The sequence below is a fragment of the Falco naumanni genome, chromosome 3 (genome assembly GCF_017639655.2).
Source record: "Falco naumanni isolate bFalNau1 chromosome 3, bFalNau1.pat, whole genome shotgun sequence".
NCBI lineage: Eukaryota > Metazoa > Chordata > Aves > Falconiformes > Falconidae > Falco > Falco naumanni.
Window position 1 is genome coordinate 80,928,676 of NC_054056.1, and position 13,088 is coordinate 80,941,763.

General features: G+C 35.3%; 1 protein-coding gene across 1 annotated transcript in view; it reads right to left on the reverse strand.

The window, feature by feature from the left end:
* Nucleotides 1–329: 329 nt before the first annotated feature.
* TRPA1 (transient receptor potential cation channel subfamily A member 1) overlaps nucleotides 330–13,088 on the reverse strand; it is a 37,771-nt gene continuing 25,012 nt past the window's right edge. The window contains exons 18-27 of the mRNA XM_040587030.1: nucleotides 12,913–12,983; nucleotides 12,296–12,443; nucleotides 9,446–9,535; nucleotides 9,069–9,238; nucleotides 6,823–6,952; nucleotides 6,511–6,693; nucleotides 5,532–5,600; nucleotides 3,941–4,051; nucleotides 3,316–3,413; nucleotides 330–1,419 (exon numbers count right to left, since the gene is read on the reverse strand). Of these exons, the coding sequence (XP_040442964.1) occupies nucleotides 1,188–1,419; nucleotides 3,316–3,413; nucleotides 3,941–4,051; nucleotides 5,532–5,600; nucleotides 6,511–6,693; nucleotides 6,823–6,952; nucleotides 9,069–9,238; nucleotides 9,446–9,535; nucleotides 12,296–12,443; nucleotides 12,913–12,983 (1,302 nt within the window). The 3' untranslated portion in view covers nucleotides 330–1,187. The remainder of the gene's footprint in view (nucleotides 1,420–3,315; nucleotides 3,414–3,940; nucleotides 4,052–5,531; nucleotides 5,601–6,510; nucleotides 6,694–6,822; nucleotides 6,953–9,068; nucleotides 9,239–9,445; nucleotides 9,536–12,295; nucleotides 12,444–12,912; nucleotides 12,984–13,088) is intronic.

Sequence of the window (13,088 nt, forward strand, 5' to 3'; positions counted from 1 at the left end):
GGCAAGGATTTAAAGTCTCAAAGCTGGGATAAAGCAGTGGGTGAGAAAGCATTTTCCCCACTGAACAGTGTGTCTGTCATCCATGGCAATTTTAAGGCAAAAGTCACTAATTTATGGTCTCTCTTCCTATGTTTTCTGAAGATTGGAGAAGTTCTGCATAGGGTGAATTACCTTCTGGTGGCTAACTTTTAAATAAACAGGAATCATAATGGTTCTTTACATGAAGAATTAATGAATATAAAGTTCTTAAAGAAAACGTCTGAATTCAAAAGCAGATCAAAAAGTGTTACAATCACATATAGTCATAACTAGTTTATTAGCACTGGTTTTGAAACAAATATACTCAGGTACTTAAACACAGTTTAATTAACGTTTATTTCTACACTTGATATGTTACTGTATATTACATAATGCACTGAATATCCAGTAAATAAACAATAAAACCAAAGTGCAGATTAAAGTAGCAAGGTCAGGTTTAGATTATCAGGAAGGCCAAAATCACATTAGCAGTGTAAGAACAGCAAGCTGCAAATGACTAATATTTAACATGTCGTTCTATCGTCGCTATATGCATGCTAACACAAATGACCCCTCTGAGAATATATATAGTTATCTACAAAAGAAAACAGTCCTTTCCTTACATTACAATTTCATGATCTTCTCATTCCTTACCTTTCAGGCCTGATCCTGCAGTCCTTACTCAGCAAAACTTCCAACTCAATCTGTCAGGTAAGTTTCTTACTTTTTCTTTAAGCTACATAAAGCCCATTGGCTCTCTCAAAACATCTGAATGCTAAACGATTAGAGTTTGGACTTCTAAAAATGCAGAAATTCTAAAAATATTCGTAACAGAAAATAATGTAATTAAGTACAGACCTAAGTGCATTAGGGTCAAATCCAGGAACAGATCTATGCAGAAGCCTTTGGAACTCTCAGGACAGCAGGGCTGGCATCTGGTGAGTTAGGCACTTTCCTGATTAGCCAGCCACTTTTAGGATCGTAGTTTTGGATGTAGACATCTTCAGTCTCCTTATATAATGTTTTGAGCACCTGCATCCTCTTTTTGGATCTGGCCTTTTTTCATACTTGAATACATGATGTATCACATTAACATTATGCACAGACAATAACAGAAGTGGCTCTAAAGTAAAACAAAATGATAGCATAACATGATATCATAGGCATGTCTAGAATAAGCTATTGTTCTTTTCTGTGCTTGAGTTAGGCACATTTGTTTTAACAGCTTTTAACACTGTATCCCATTTACTATTCTTGTGCTCCAACTGCCTTTTCCTAAACTTGTGCTGAAATAAATCATTGCTGTCTTCATCCTCAGCCTCTGACACTATCTCCATTTTCTGGATAATCAGTTTAATGAGGTCGTGTTGCTTTTCCAACAGTGTTGATATATCTTTGAGCCTAAAAAAAAAAACAAAAAAGAAAAAAACATGCATACAGCAGGCTTTGTCATTTGGTTTCAAAAGACATATTAGTCATTAAAATCATAGATGCAAAAGACCTGACAGTCCCCAACTTCAGCCTTCTGCTAATTTCATTTTTCAAGGTGCTGTACTTCTCCAGGTTTCAGGAAACAGGATTAAAGAACAAATTCTTGGTTCTTGAGAAAAGTAACTTATTATATACTTAAGGTCAGAGCAACTTTACTCTCAAAATAAAATTCTGAACAGTTCTATCAAAAGGTTTTCCCATTGACTGAAGTAGTCTGGCAAAGAAAAAGGGCCAAATTTGCAATGGCAATTAAGCATCCACAAACACTTTGTGAACTTCACAACTACTTTAACCGCATATGAGAGATACTGATGAGGCACTTACTGATCTCCTTTAAAGTGCTATCCAAAGTGCAATTGATACACGTAAAGAGTTAACAGCAGCATGCACACAGAACACAATATCTGTTATCTTTTAAGAAACGGGAAATGTGTCTAAAAACTCTCTTGACAAAACTATCAAACAGGCTTTTTGAAAATCTACTTTTAAGAATGTCTAGACTCAGAAAACTACAGCATGAAATACACATTGTGACTGAGAAGGTTCTCTGTAAAGAACAGTTTGGGGTTGCATTAGATGTAGTTGCTCCCCCCCCCCCTTTTTTTTGGTAGAAAAATGTAAATAAGCCTTAAAATAGATGGAAAACACAAGAATTAAGTGTGCAGCAATTAAAAGCAAAAAAAAAAAAAAAAAAAAAGAAAACATCCCACCCCAAATTAAAAAACCAAAACCATATATACTCATCACAGACTTCCACTAGGCTTCAGTAGGAACTGAATGCTGTTTTGAACTGTGACAATTAAAAATGTTCTGGCAACAAGTAAACCAAAGTTGTCAGCCAGTATTTTCAGAGCAGTAAATGTAACTTCCCATAGTGAAACAGCCATAAGTTATTCTATTCCAAGCAATTTTATTATGACGGTTTTCTTCCCTCTCTGTATGGGGGGAAAAAAAAATAATAATAATAAAAAAAAAGAGTATGTTCTATGGTGGTTCCTGATATATGCTGTAGTATGGATCTGAAGAAAGACTTGTTAAATACCACTGTTTGCCTACATCTGTAGGGTGTATTCTCATCCCCCTTCAACTCTTGCTGAGTCCTTCATGCAAAAAAGTACTTAATCAGAATCTGTGAAGGGAAACAAAAATTTCGTAGACTCAAAAAAAAAAAAAAAAAAGGAGAAAGAAAAACAAAAATAGAAAGAGCAGAGGACAGTGAGACAGAATGAGAAAGAAGAGATTTTCCTAGCCGTACATTTACAGAAGGCTTTCCTGAAACCATTCTTACAGATCTATTGGTAAGATGAATAAGAAAAATACTTCCAAGGCTTTGGGAAACAGATTATTTGTTCAAGGGAGAACCAGGACACCAAATCATTTTTAGGGAAACAATCTGAAGCAGATTTACCATTGGACAAGAGGAAAGGCAGTTACAGATTGTGTGTATTTGCAAACCAATTAGAATTACATCAACTGTGAATTTGAAACAACCCTTGAAAACTTCCAAACACAAATCTCTAATTCTGAAATGAAAACACCTTTTCCCCATTACTTCAGTTTGCTTTAATAAGCAAACAAGCCTGTCCTCTTTGCTATGGGAAATATAAAAATATTTCTCTACCTCACAAGTATTTTGAAGGTAAATACATTACAGAATATAAAATATTGTTACCATAGTGAGGGAGCTTACTGAAGGACCCTAGATATATTGAATTTTACTTTTTAGGTACAGTATGGAGCTACAGAAGTATATTTGTAATATTGGTTCTACTTATTTTTATAGCAGTAAAATAACACAACAAATACCTGTATTTCTGCTTCAGAACTTCCAGTTCTAATGTTGTATCAGTGCTCTGTGCATCTGTGGTAGAGTCCTCACACCCAAAACAATACTGGAACACGCTCTAAAAAAACACATGGAACCAACTGAAATCAGATATTGTAGTCTGACAATAAATTAAAAATACCAAATAAGTGAATGATAATAGTATCCACACAGTGTTAAAGTTGAAAAGGCTTTCTGTTATGAAGTTATTTTTTGTATAATAAATATTTGTTTTGCAAAATTTGTTTAATCAGAAAATTCAGTCTACCAAAACCAGCTGAAATGAAAAGTAAACAAACCAAAGAAGAAATGCCAAAAGGGAATAATTCTTTCTGTCTGAATAACTTTTGTAGGTTGTCTCACTCAATAAAGTCACAGAGCTAAGAGCTACAAGAATTCAAACACTAATTATATCTGAATAAGTTAGGCCGTGCTCCAACTGATTTATCATTTTCACTTAAGACAGTCAAGGTCTAATCACAATTCCACTGATTTCAGTTTAATGATTGAGTCTTATTAATGCAATGTTCCTAGCAATCTCCGTACAAAGTAAGTTGATCGTATCACATTTTAGTAAGAATTCTTCAGTCTGATTCACCATCTTACCATAAACCCACAGTATCTTGGCCTGTTGGGATATACAGTGATTGATTCCTGGTCCACCCGACTTAAGAACCAAAATGGTAGCTTCTTCTCTAAATTGGTGTGAAGATTTACCTAAACATAGTTTTACATTTAGAATAACAGAGATTATCTTAAGATAAAGACACATTATCTTGTGAAAATAACTATCATGTCATTATATTCAAATCACTATTGCTAGATGTCAAGTCCTAAGAGGATATCTACGCTGCAAACAATGGTATAATATTTGAAGCCAGACAGACACTAAAACCATCTAGTCATAGTAGCACTGAGTATCTTAGCAAAATTAGTTACTTTACATAGATGTACTTTCATAACTAAAATGGTTCCAAAATGAATTAGCTCTTGTGTAATGGCTTGAATATGTCCTTAGTACACTGTAGGCTGCGGTACAGAATTACAGGGCAGAAATATTCAAAAGACAGAATACTTATCATAGCCACGGGTTTTCAGACCAAATAATAATGGCAGAGTGATCTTTTGCCCTTTAATTGTGCTATATCCTTTTACTAGACAGAGTCTAGTATAGATTAAGCTGCCAGTGGAATGCCTGGGGAGAAAAGTTTTTCCTTGGGTAGAAACAAATATGTTATATATGAGTGCCTTTTCAGGTGATGCTAACTTTCCAGTCATTCTCAAATTGCTACAGAAATACTGAGCGTATGTATCAAAAAGAACAGAATGTGCAGTATAAGCCTATTGCAGACAACCATAATCCTGCCAAACATACAGAATTTTACATGCTTAATAAAAATCACATAGTACTGTCTGAAGCTGCAAGTCAACATCCTTCCTGAGCTTTCTGTTGGCAAAGAAATACCTAAACAGGTGGAAGGCATTAATTGCTACAAGAACTGCCCTTATACCTCTGCTTTAGCCATTTTTACCTTTAGGAAAAGAAATACCTTTTCAGAGGAAATGTTACTCTAAAAGAAAATTCTTCAAATACACTTGAACTATGCAAGTATAGTACACAATTTAAAAGTTATGTGACTACCAGAAGTTATTTCTGAGGTGTTCTTGTGCTTGGTTATTCTGTCTGTGCACACCTCTTTATGACCAGCCACTAGGTAGGGTCATTTAGAAATATGACATTAAGTTTCTTAGTTATACCTGGTATTGCATAGCATCTCCTCAGCACACAGACCAGCATAAGCCTTCAGTATACTGCAATGAATTTGGTGTCCTTTTGATTTCTGTGTACCTTAACCTTTCAACTGCTTGCATCAATTCTCTCCTTAAAAGACAACTATCCAATTTTGAATGCTGCATTTACTCATTTTGAGATTCTGTTGTTGGAATAACTCAGAATCCATTGAACCGACTGTTCAGAAGTTCCTTAAAAATGCATTTGCTTATACATTTCCTTTACAATGGCTCACGTGACTGAAAATGAGATTCAGAATAGGATGCCCATGTTCACCAGTTTGCTTTACAGAGATGCTAAGATATTATTTAGGGATGTTGATGATAAATCAGATAATTATCGAAATGGTGTTATAACAACGATACCTACTTCCTATAGTTGGTGCTTCTATGGCATGTTACTTACCTGCATTGCAATCCTTTTGAGTGCAGCATATTTTTGTACTTCAGCTATGTCTCCAACAGCCAAACCAATCTAAAAATACCAGGAAAACATTATTTTTTTGTAGCCTGTAATTTCAATTGTATTTCTTATTCACATTTAAATCCAAAATTACTCTAAAGTTAAATTTATTTTGTTTCACTTTGAAAACATACCCCTTTTGTGCATATTTGGAAAATCCATACCAAGAAATGTAGTAAGCTTTTTTAATGCCAACTATCTGTAAACCAGTAAGGCACCAAAGAGCTACTTCAAAGACCTGTCAAGAATAACGTCCCTTCTTTTTGATTCTTCATTACTGATGTTACATTAAAAATTTTGACCTCTTGATTATGTATGATCACGGTAGCAATAAATAACTTTAAAAACCTGAATTGATTATTTTTTATCGCTCAGCTCATATAAAAATTTGATTTCCTAAAAAAAATTGATGTTCAACGTAATATGGCTGAAGATGTATTACACATTTTCCCCCTTTTCTGATTCTTTCTGTTCAGGTCAGGCTCATTAGTTTTAACGCTGTTAGTTGTTGATTGCTATTTTGCACACAATGAAGATCTAGGCTTTGGCTTTTTCTTCCAAAAAATATGTTGTTAGTGCTAGGTTATGACAGAAAAGGGTTGAACAAAAATCATTGTTCCCCAATTTTCTTTATCAAGACCTCATAATAATACACTGAAGCTCCAATTCAAATTCCATCACAGTTACTACCCAAACATATGCAAGATAATGCTACAAGAGTTAACTCTGGGAAAATACTCAGAACAGTAAACTAGAGGGAAAATGAGTCCAGGGAAAGGCATATTTTTCATATGTTACTGAAAACACCAATTTGTTAAATAACAAAGGAATGTCACGAATCACCACTGAAGTAATTCTATATGCTAAAATTGTATAGACCTGTGCTTAACAACTTTTGTGTATTAGTAAGTAGTTTACTTACTAGCAAGTTCATAAGAAGGATTGGAATAAGCAAGGTAAATATAATGAGAACAGTGTAACTCAGGAATGGATATGGCAATTCACTGCTTAGTAATGGGTCAAGGAATGCATCATGGTAATTAATGTCTCCCAGCATCATCGCAAATGTCTTCATTACAGAAAGCAGAGGTGTACTATATGTTTGCTGCAAAAACAAGAAATACCAAAATCAAGAAAAAAACCACCTGATTAAACTTGCAAATAACCTCTTGAGATTCTTTAGTCAAAAATATTATTTATAATGATAAAAAATTAACTATGCCATTCAACTAACCTGTGAACCCAAAAGGACAAAGAAACTCAGTCCAAAGGCCAGTATCAGGAAAAAGAAAACGACAGCAATCCGAATCAAAGTTCTCAGAATTTCCCAGAACATCACAACATAGATGCCATAGTTTTCAAATCTAGGCAATAAGTAAACAAAAAAGATATAGAATTGTTTAGGTTGGAAAAAACCTTTAAGATCAGTGACTCCAGCCGCTAACCTAGCACTGCCAAGTCCACCACTAAACCATTAAATACTGGTTAGAGTCCCTTAAAGTATTTATGTAAGCCAATAAATAATTGTAATTTTCATGTGTGAATAGATATTTTGCCTCTCTGAGACATTCTGAGATGGTACAAACATGTTGTATTTTCAGATCCAAAATAATGCAAGTGGTCTTCTTTACAGCAAGCCTAAACTACATAATCTTGTATTTTAATGCACCAGAGAAGTACTTCTTCAAGATATTATTTGTCATGGACGACTTTTACCCTTGCTGTAGCCACAGACAGTACAATACTGTACAACTGTTGCACTGGGAATAACAACATCAGGAAATTATCCCATTTTTTTCCTACTTTTTGAAGCAAATTAGCAACCAGAAAAAAGGAAAACTGGCACCATGATCCACCTAGCAGCCACCTGCTTGATTTAAAAATATTTTGCTTTTTATGACACTACAAAGCATGGAAAAGAAGCAAACAAAAAGGAACACGCTTTTTAGGAAAAGAAGCAGCATAATTTTAAGACATCTGTGTTTCCAGCAACAGTCTGTCATGTGGCAAGCCTCTCCCATTCTTGGCTTACACAAAAACTAGATCTTAGAACATGAGTTGTAATAAAGCAGATTAAGCTACTTGAACAAACCTGGAACTTGGAAATTTATGTCCTCTGCCAGGTTCATGGACCACATGACTGTTCTGTGCTACAACAGTAGCAACTAAGAAAATCCCTCGAAAGGATTTTCCTCCTGAAATATTATGTGCAAAGCTAAAAAGATCAAGCTGGAAGCAGAGCAAACCTGATCTTCTCCTTACTAGGCATGCATTAGGCAAAACTTTATTGAAGTCAATAGAGCTACAAGTTGCTTTGAGAAGAGACAACCTGAATGAGTTAGGAAAATGATGTGTAGAGTTCTGCTGCTATACAAACGAAAAATATTGAGGCCAAGGAAGCATTTCATCTAGCAGAATAAGGAAGGTTGGGCAACCATGGATTTACTTGTTACTGTTTTGGTTCAACCCCCATTTTGGCCACAGCACACAGCAGAGAGGACACACCCCTTCATTAGTCATCTGACGTCAGACGCATGTAGGACAAGGCTTGCCAGCAGGCAGTACCATAAAGATACTCTGACATTAACTCCGTTTACAAAACTTGGTCCTTAAACATCCCAACTACAGTAAAATGACCCTGAAATTAATCAGCAAATGCCACATTTGTTTGTCTGCGAGACCTCATGGGGGTGATTAATGCATATATACAAGAAGAATCAAAAGAGTTTGTATGTAGTGTTATCACATACTTTCATCCTTTTTTTCTGAACAGCTCCAAATCATCACCTTTTTTGCTGATCTGCCACACCTCATCTTTGTGCAAGGCCGTCCTGCTCAGGCAAAAATGTTTTTTTTATTAAAGTACTACACCCACACTATTTTTACTTCACCCAGCTCTCCTGCGGTCCATAACTCTTGGACGCTATTGTATCAGTGACAGCATTAAGCTCATTAATGGCAATAAATAGACCTAATGTCAACTATAGAAATAATTTCATCCATTGTAATTCTTTTTACAGGACACTATGGTGTAGAAAAGTGGGGTGTGCCATTTAATCTATAAAATAATAAGTTTACCTTCTCCCAGGTATTACTTATAAAAATAGATTTCCCTTTGCCTCTTGTAATTCATGACCTTTTTTAAAAAGTGAAAACCTATACAGTATAATGAAATACATTTTAAAAAGAGGTATGTGGTGTCTTTGCTTAGTTAACATTAAATAAAATCTTGTTATTTCTTTATTTGTCATAAAAAATGTTGTGATTCTCTACATGAAAAACACTGAAAACTACTTTACAGTTCATTAGGTTAAAAAATCCATATGGTTCAAAAAAATCCAAACCTGGAAACTTCTATAGCTTGAACAAAATAAAAATAAAAAATAGGGCTGTCTCACTTGATCAGTCAGAGTTTAGGATATATAAAATATCTGAAAATATTATAAGTATTTTACTGTGAAGCATGTAAATAACTTTTACCGTTGAAGGTAAAGCAAGAAGTTCATCCAAGACAAGTATACAGCAATTGCTCCACATTCCCACTGCAAATGAGCTGGTGTATTAATAAATAAAGAAGACACAAAAATTATGCTTGTAGTATAAATTGTCCAGTCCAGTAGATTGGAGTAATCCAACAAGTATTTCAGTTTCTAGGATTTAAGAGAGACAGATACATATTTACAAGTTATGCATCATTAAAGGACTGAATTGAATACACTATTTAAATTCTCCTCTCACTTTCAATCTTGTATAAATTGCTATTTCCCTTTTAATTAGGGAAAATCAGATTTATTTCAATGTCACACAAGCTGCTATGCAAGCACACTGTCTGATTAATGTCATTTCTCTGTATTTACCTGCTGAATCAGCTGAAATATTTCTTTGCAGATTCCCAGTAAACTCATAATTAAAACTAAACACATACACACCCTTGTGAAGTATGAGTTCTGAAACAAAAATCAGAGCACAAAACAAATTAGAAATTATTGAATGAATGTTTATTTCAGCTCTACCTACTACATACACATTATATTGCCAAGAAAACCTGTTAGCTTGCTTCATATAATCTTACCACTATCTAAATTGTTTTACTAATATTTGTTGTGAAATTCATGTCATGTATATTGTGTTCACATAATTCAAACAAACTATGAAAGGATGAGCATTCCCATGATAAACAGTTGCTGTGCAGCTTCCTTACTACTACTATTTCGAGTCTGGGAACTGAAATGCAGTATCTATGCCACATTTTCAGTATGTTTTGTCACTGGATGAACATAAAGACAAATTCTGTTGTCCATAACTTCACCATTGTATCGCAGTAACTGGAATGGAAACAGAGGTCTTTGGAAAAACTGGAAGTCCTGGCATCCTTATGTGGGTGCTCCTTTTGATACCTCCCTTTACAATCAATATAGCTAGACAACTTTGTTGTGAAAAGCCTGCTATTGGCACAGATAGAAATAGTGAATTTGATCTTTAATAAATGATTTGTAGAGCTAATTCCCCACCTGAGGTGTTCATACACCATGCCATAGGCAAATTCATGGCGCTCAGTTTTCAGTGGTACTGCCATACACATCAACATCTGCCTACTGCAATGTCCCTCTTTCACCTGGGTTAAGAGTATAGCACCACGTTCTGTAACACTGTGCTCCCTACAGAGCTGGCATTCCCCATCCATTCCCATTACTGGGTCATCAGGACACAGTTTCCTCCAGTGCATGTCATCACAGGCACTGCTGTTGCTCTAGTCACTCAGGCAGCACCTTCACAGCTCCTGTTCGGTGCACTGCTGCTCTACCAGCTGGCATCATTCCTCACTGGAAGACAGGACTCCCTCTTCCAGCTATGCTTCTTCCAGCCAGTTTCTGATGATTCAAGGACCTGGGTCAGTCTGAGTTATTCCCCTGTCTGCTACATGCAGCTCCTGTCATTCTCCTGTCTTCCACCAAGAAGGTATGTGAGTTAGTGGAGCATAAATTCTTCCAGTTCTGCTAGCTGTTCTGGCTTCTGCATGTTTTGAGGATCCCACATGTACCGGGCTGGGCTGGGTATGCCATTCTCCAGATCTTTTCAGATGTCCGGATATCCTCACACACCTTTTATATCCCTTGAGTTTATTTTATTTCATAGTTCTACTAGCATATCCTTTTTGAGTTCCTATTTCAATTTCCTGTTTTTTCTCTCCCAAAAGAACTGTAAAAATTTTTTTTGCCTCTTTTTTTTTTTTTATTGCGAAAATCTTTGGTTTTAGTAATAAAATCGCTTATTAGAAATGGATCATTTGAAAAATTCGCCACACAACAGAATCTTGTCTCCATTATGTTACCGTTTCAGGGCTAATGACACAGGTGTATCTTCTCAGAATATATGACTTCATGTCATGGAGACAGAGCTCTGTGACTCTCCTGCCCTTCACACAGGCACAGGAGTGTAACACTATGCATGAGCTGTACTCACAGGTTCAATACACAGCAGAACTTGCAGTTCCCTCTCTGGAAGTCTAGTACAATGTTCAACTTAGGGACAACACAGCCTTCTTCAAAGACAGAATACTGCTCAGTGTTAACTATGGGAAGGAAACACTTACAAAAAGGACGTCCATCAGTCACACCAGTGTTTCTTTTCTAAAGCCTCGTTGTCCTGTAGCAGTGGACCTGGCAAGTCTAATTTCTTTGGTTCACTATGGTATCCTAATTATTCCAGTTTCAGCTTTTGAAAAAAAGTTTGAGCTTTGTCTCTTAACAGCCCCAAAGTATCTATGGAGGACAGCCTTACCTTGAGACAGGGTTCATCCCTGCTTGCTTTCCTTACGGCCCCAACTAAAGCATTATTTCCATTCAACGCATATCATGAGAGATCATTACTCATAAATTACTAGAGTAGCCCCACACTTATCACAGCTGTATCTAAGAGACAAATATTCAAGTCACTATGATGCATATATACTTTGCTACCTAATCAAGATTTCCATTTGGAGATGTAATTCCAAAACGGGGATGTATCATTCACATCTTAGCACAACACAATTTTATCTATTATTTTTCTTTTAAGTTTATAAACAGGTATTATAGGAAACACCAAATATGCTTAAAACCTTTCCACAGAGTTTTCCATCTATATATGAGTGAATTCTGCTGCTACATTTTTCACTACTGTTGTACATGAGGTACCTATATACAGACTGACAAAAATTGTTCTGTCTTAGCATCATAGTCCATGAGCTTAGTAAAGAAATACTTGGCCTGCAAGGGAAAGTAATACCTAATATGGGCAAAGAAAGATATATTTGAATACCTGAAATCACTTTATTGACTACTCTTTCTATGCCAAATTTTGTATGTGCAAGATCATTTATTTTGGTTGCAAAGTAAAAGGACACAAAAAGCTAAAGAATCTACTGTTTTCTGTCTTCTTGTAATTAAATACATGTTAATCCTTTTTTCTTCAACATTAAAGAAATATTCACTTCAGAGGAGAAATTGAAGTAACCATGTCCCAGATGTAAAAGTTTCAGAAAAGACTAAAAATAAGAAATAAGAACTGAAAATTATCTACAGAAGTTGCTGCTGAATGTTTAAAAGCATATAATTCTATTCCTTAGAGTTGCTAAATCATAAATAATTCTATAAATTATTCAAATAACCATACATCTTTGCTATAAAAAATCTGTATGTATTGTAAGTAGTAAGAAAACTCAGTACCTCATATTCTAGTGGTCTTGCTTCATAGATCTCTGTTCCATTCAAAGGTCTTCCTGGCTGTATGTGAGTGACCAGAAGAGTCAGTGGGATGAGACCGAGAGAATATATGCCTAAATTCATTAGATGTGCTCGAAATCCATAGGCCATCCTTGAAAGCGAGAACGTTAAAGTTACAACACTGTACAAATGCAGAAAGCATGCATTCAAATGTAACAGCCAACAATGTTTTCAAGATGAGGAGATAAACATTTCTTAAAATGTCCTTTTGTGATGAATGTGTTCATCGAGCTTTATGTGGACAAAAGTGTATCGGCCCTTCTGAAATACTGTTCCTTCTCTTTTTAACTTGGCAATCCTATTATATATTTTTGCAATAAAGCAGAAACAAAGATAGTGGTTGTCTTTCCTGTAAATATCAAAGAATCTTTACTAAATGCTAAGCCACATTTTATATGATAATCAGCATATTCTAAACATGCTTATGAGAGGTTGTATGGAAAAGACATTTGCTTCAGTCAAAACTATACATATGTACATCTTAGTGAACAACTCTCAGGCACAACAGACTTCATTCTGACATGCAATATTATACTTTATGTATATTAAAATACACCTACCATTTCATAAGCAAATATTCTTTACACACGGGATGACTGAGTAGCTCCATACGATTGTGGCGTACCATGGCCTATGAAACAAGAAAGCAGAACAACAAAACTTATCTCATGTAGGTAAGTAAAGTGCTTACAAAACTGGCTAGGCCACCTTATTTAATTGAGTATTAGTGTAATGA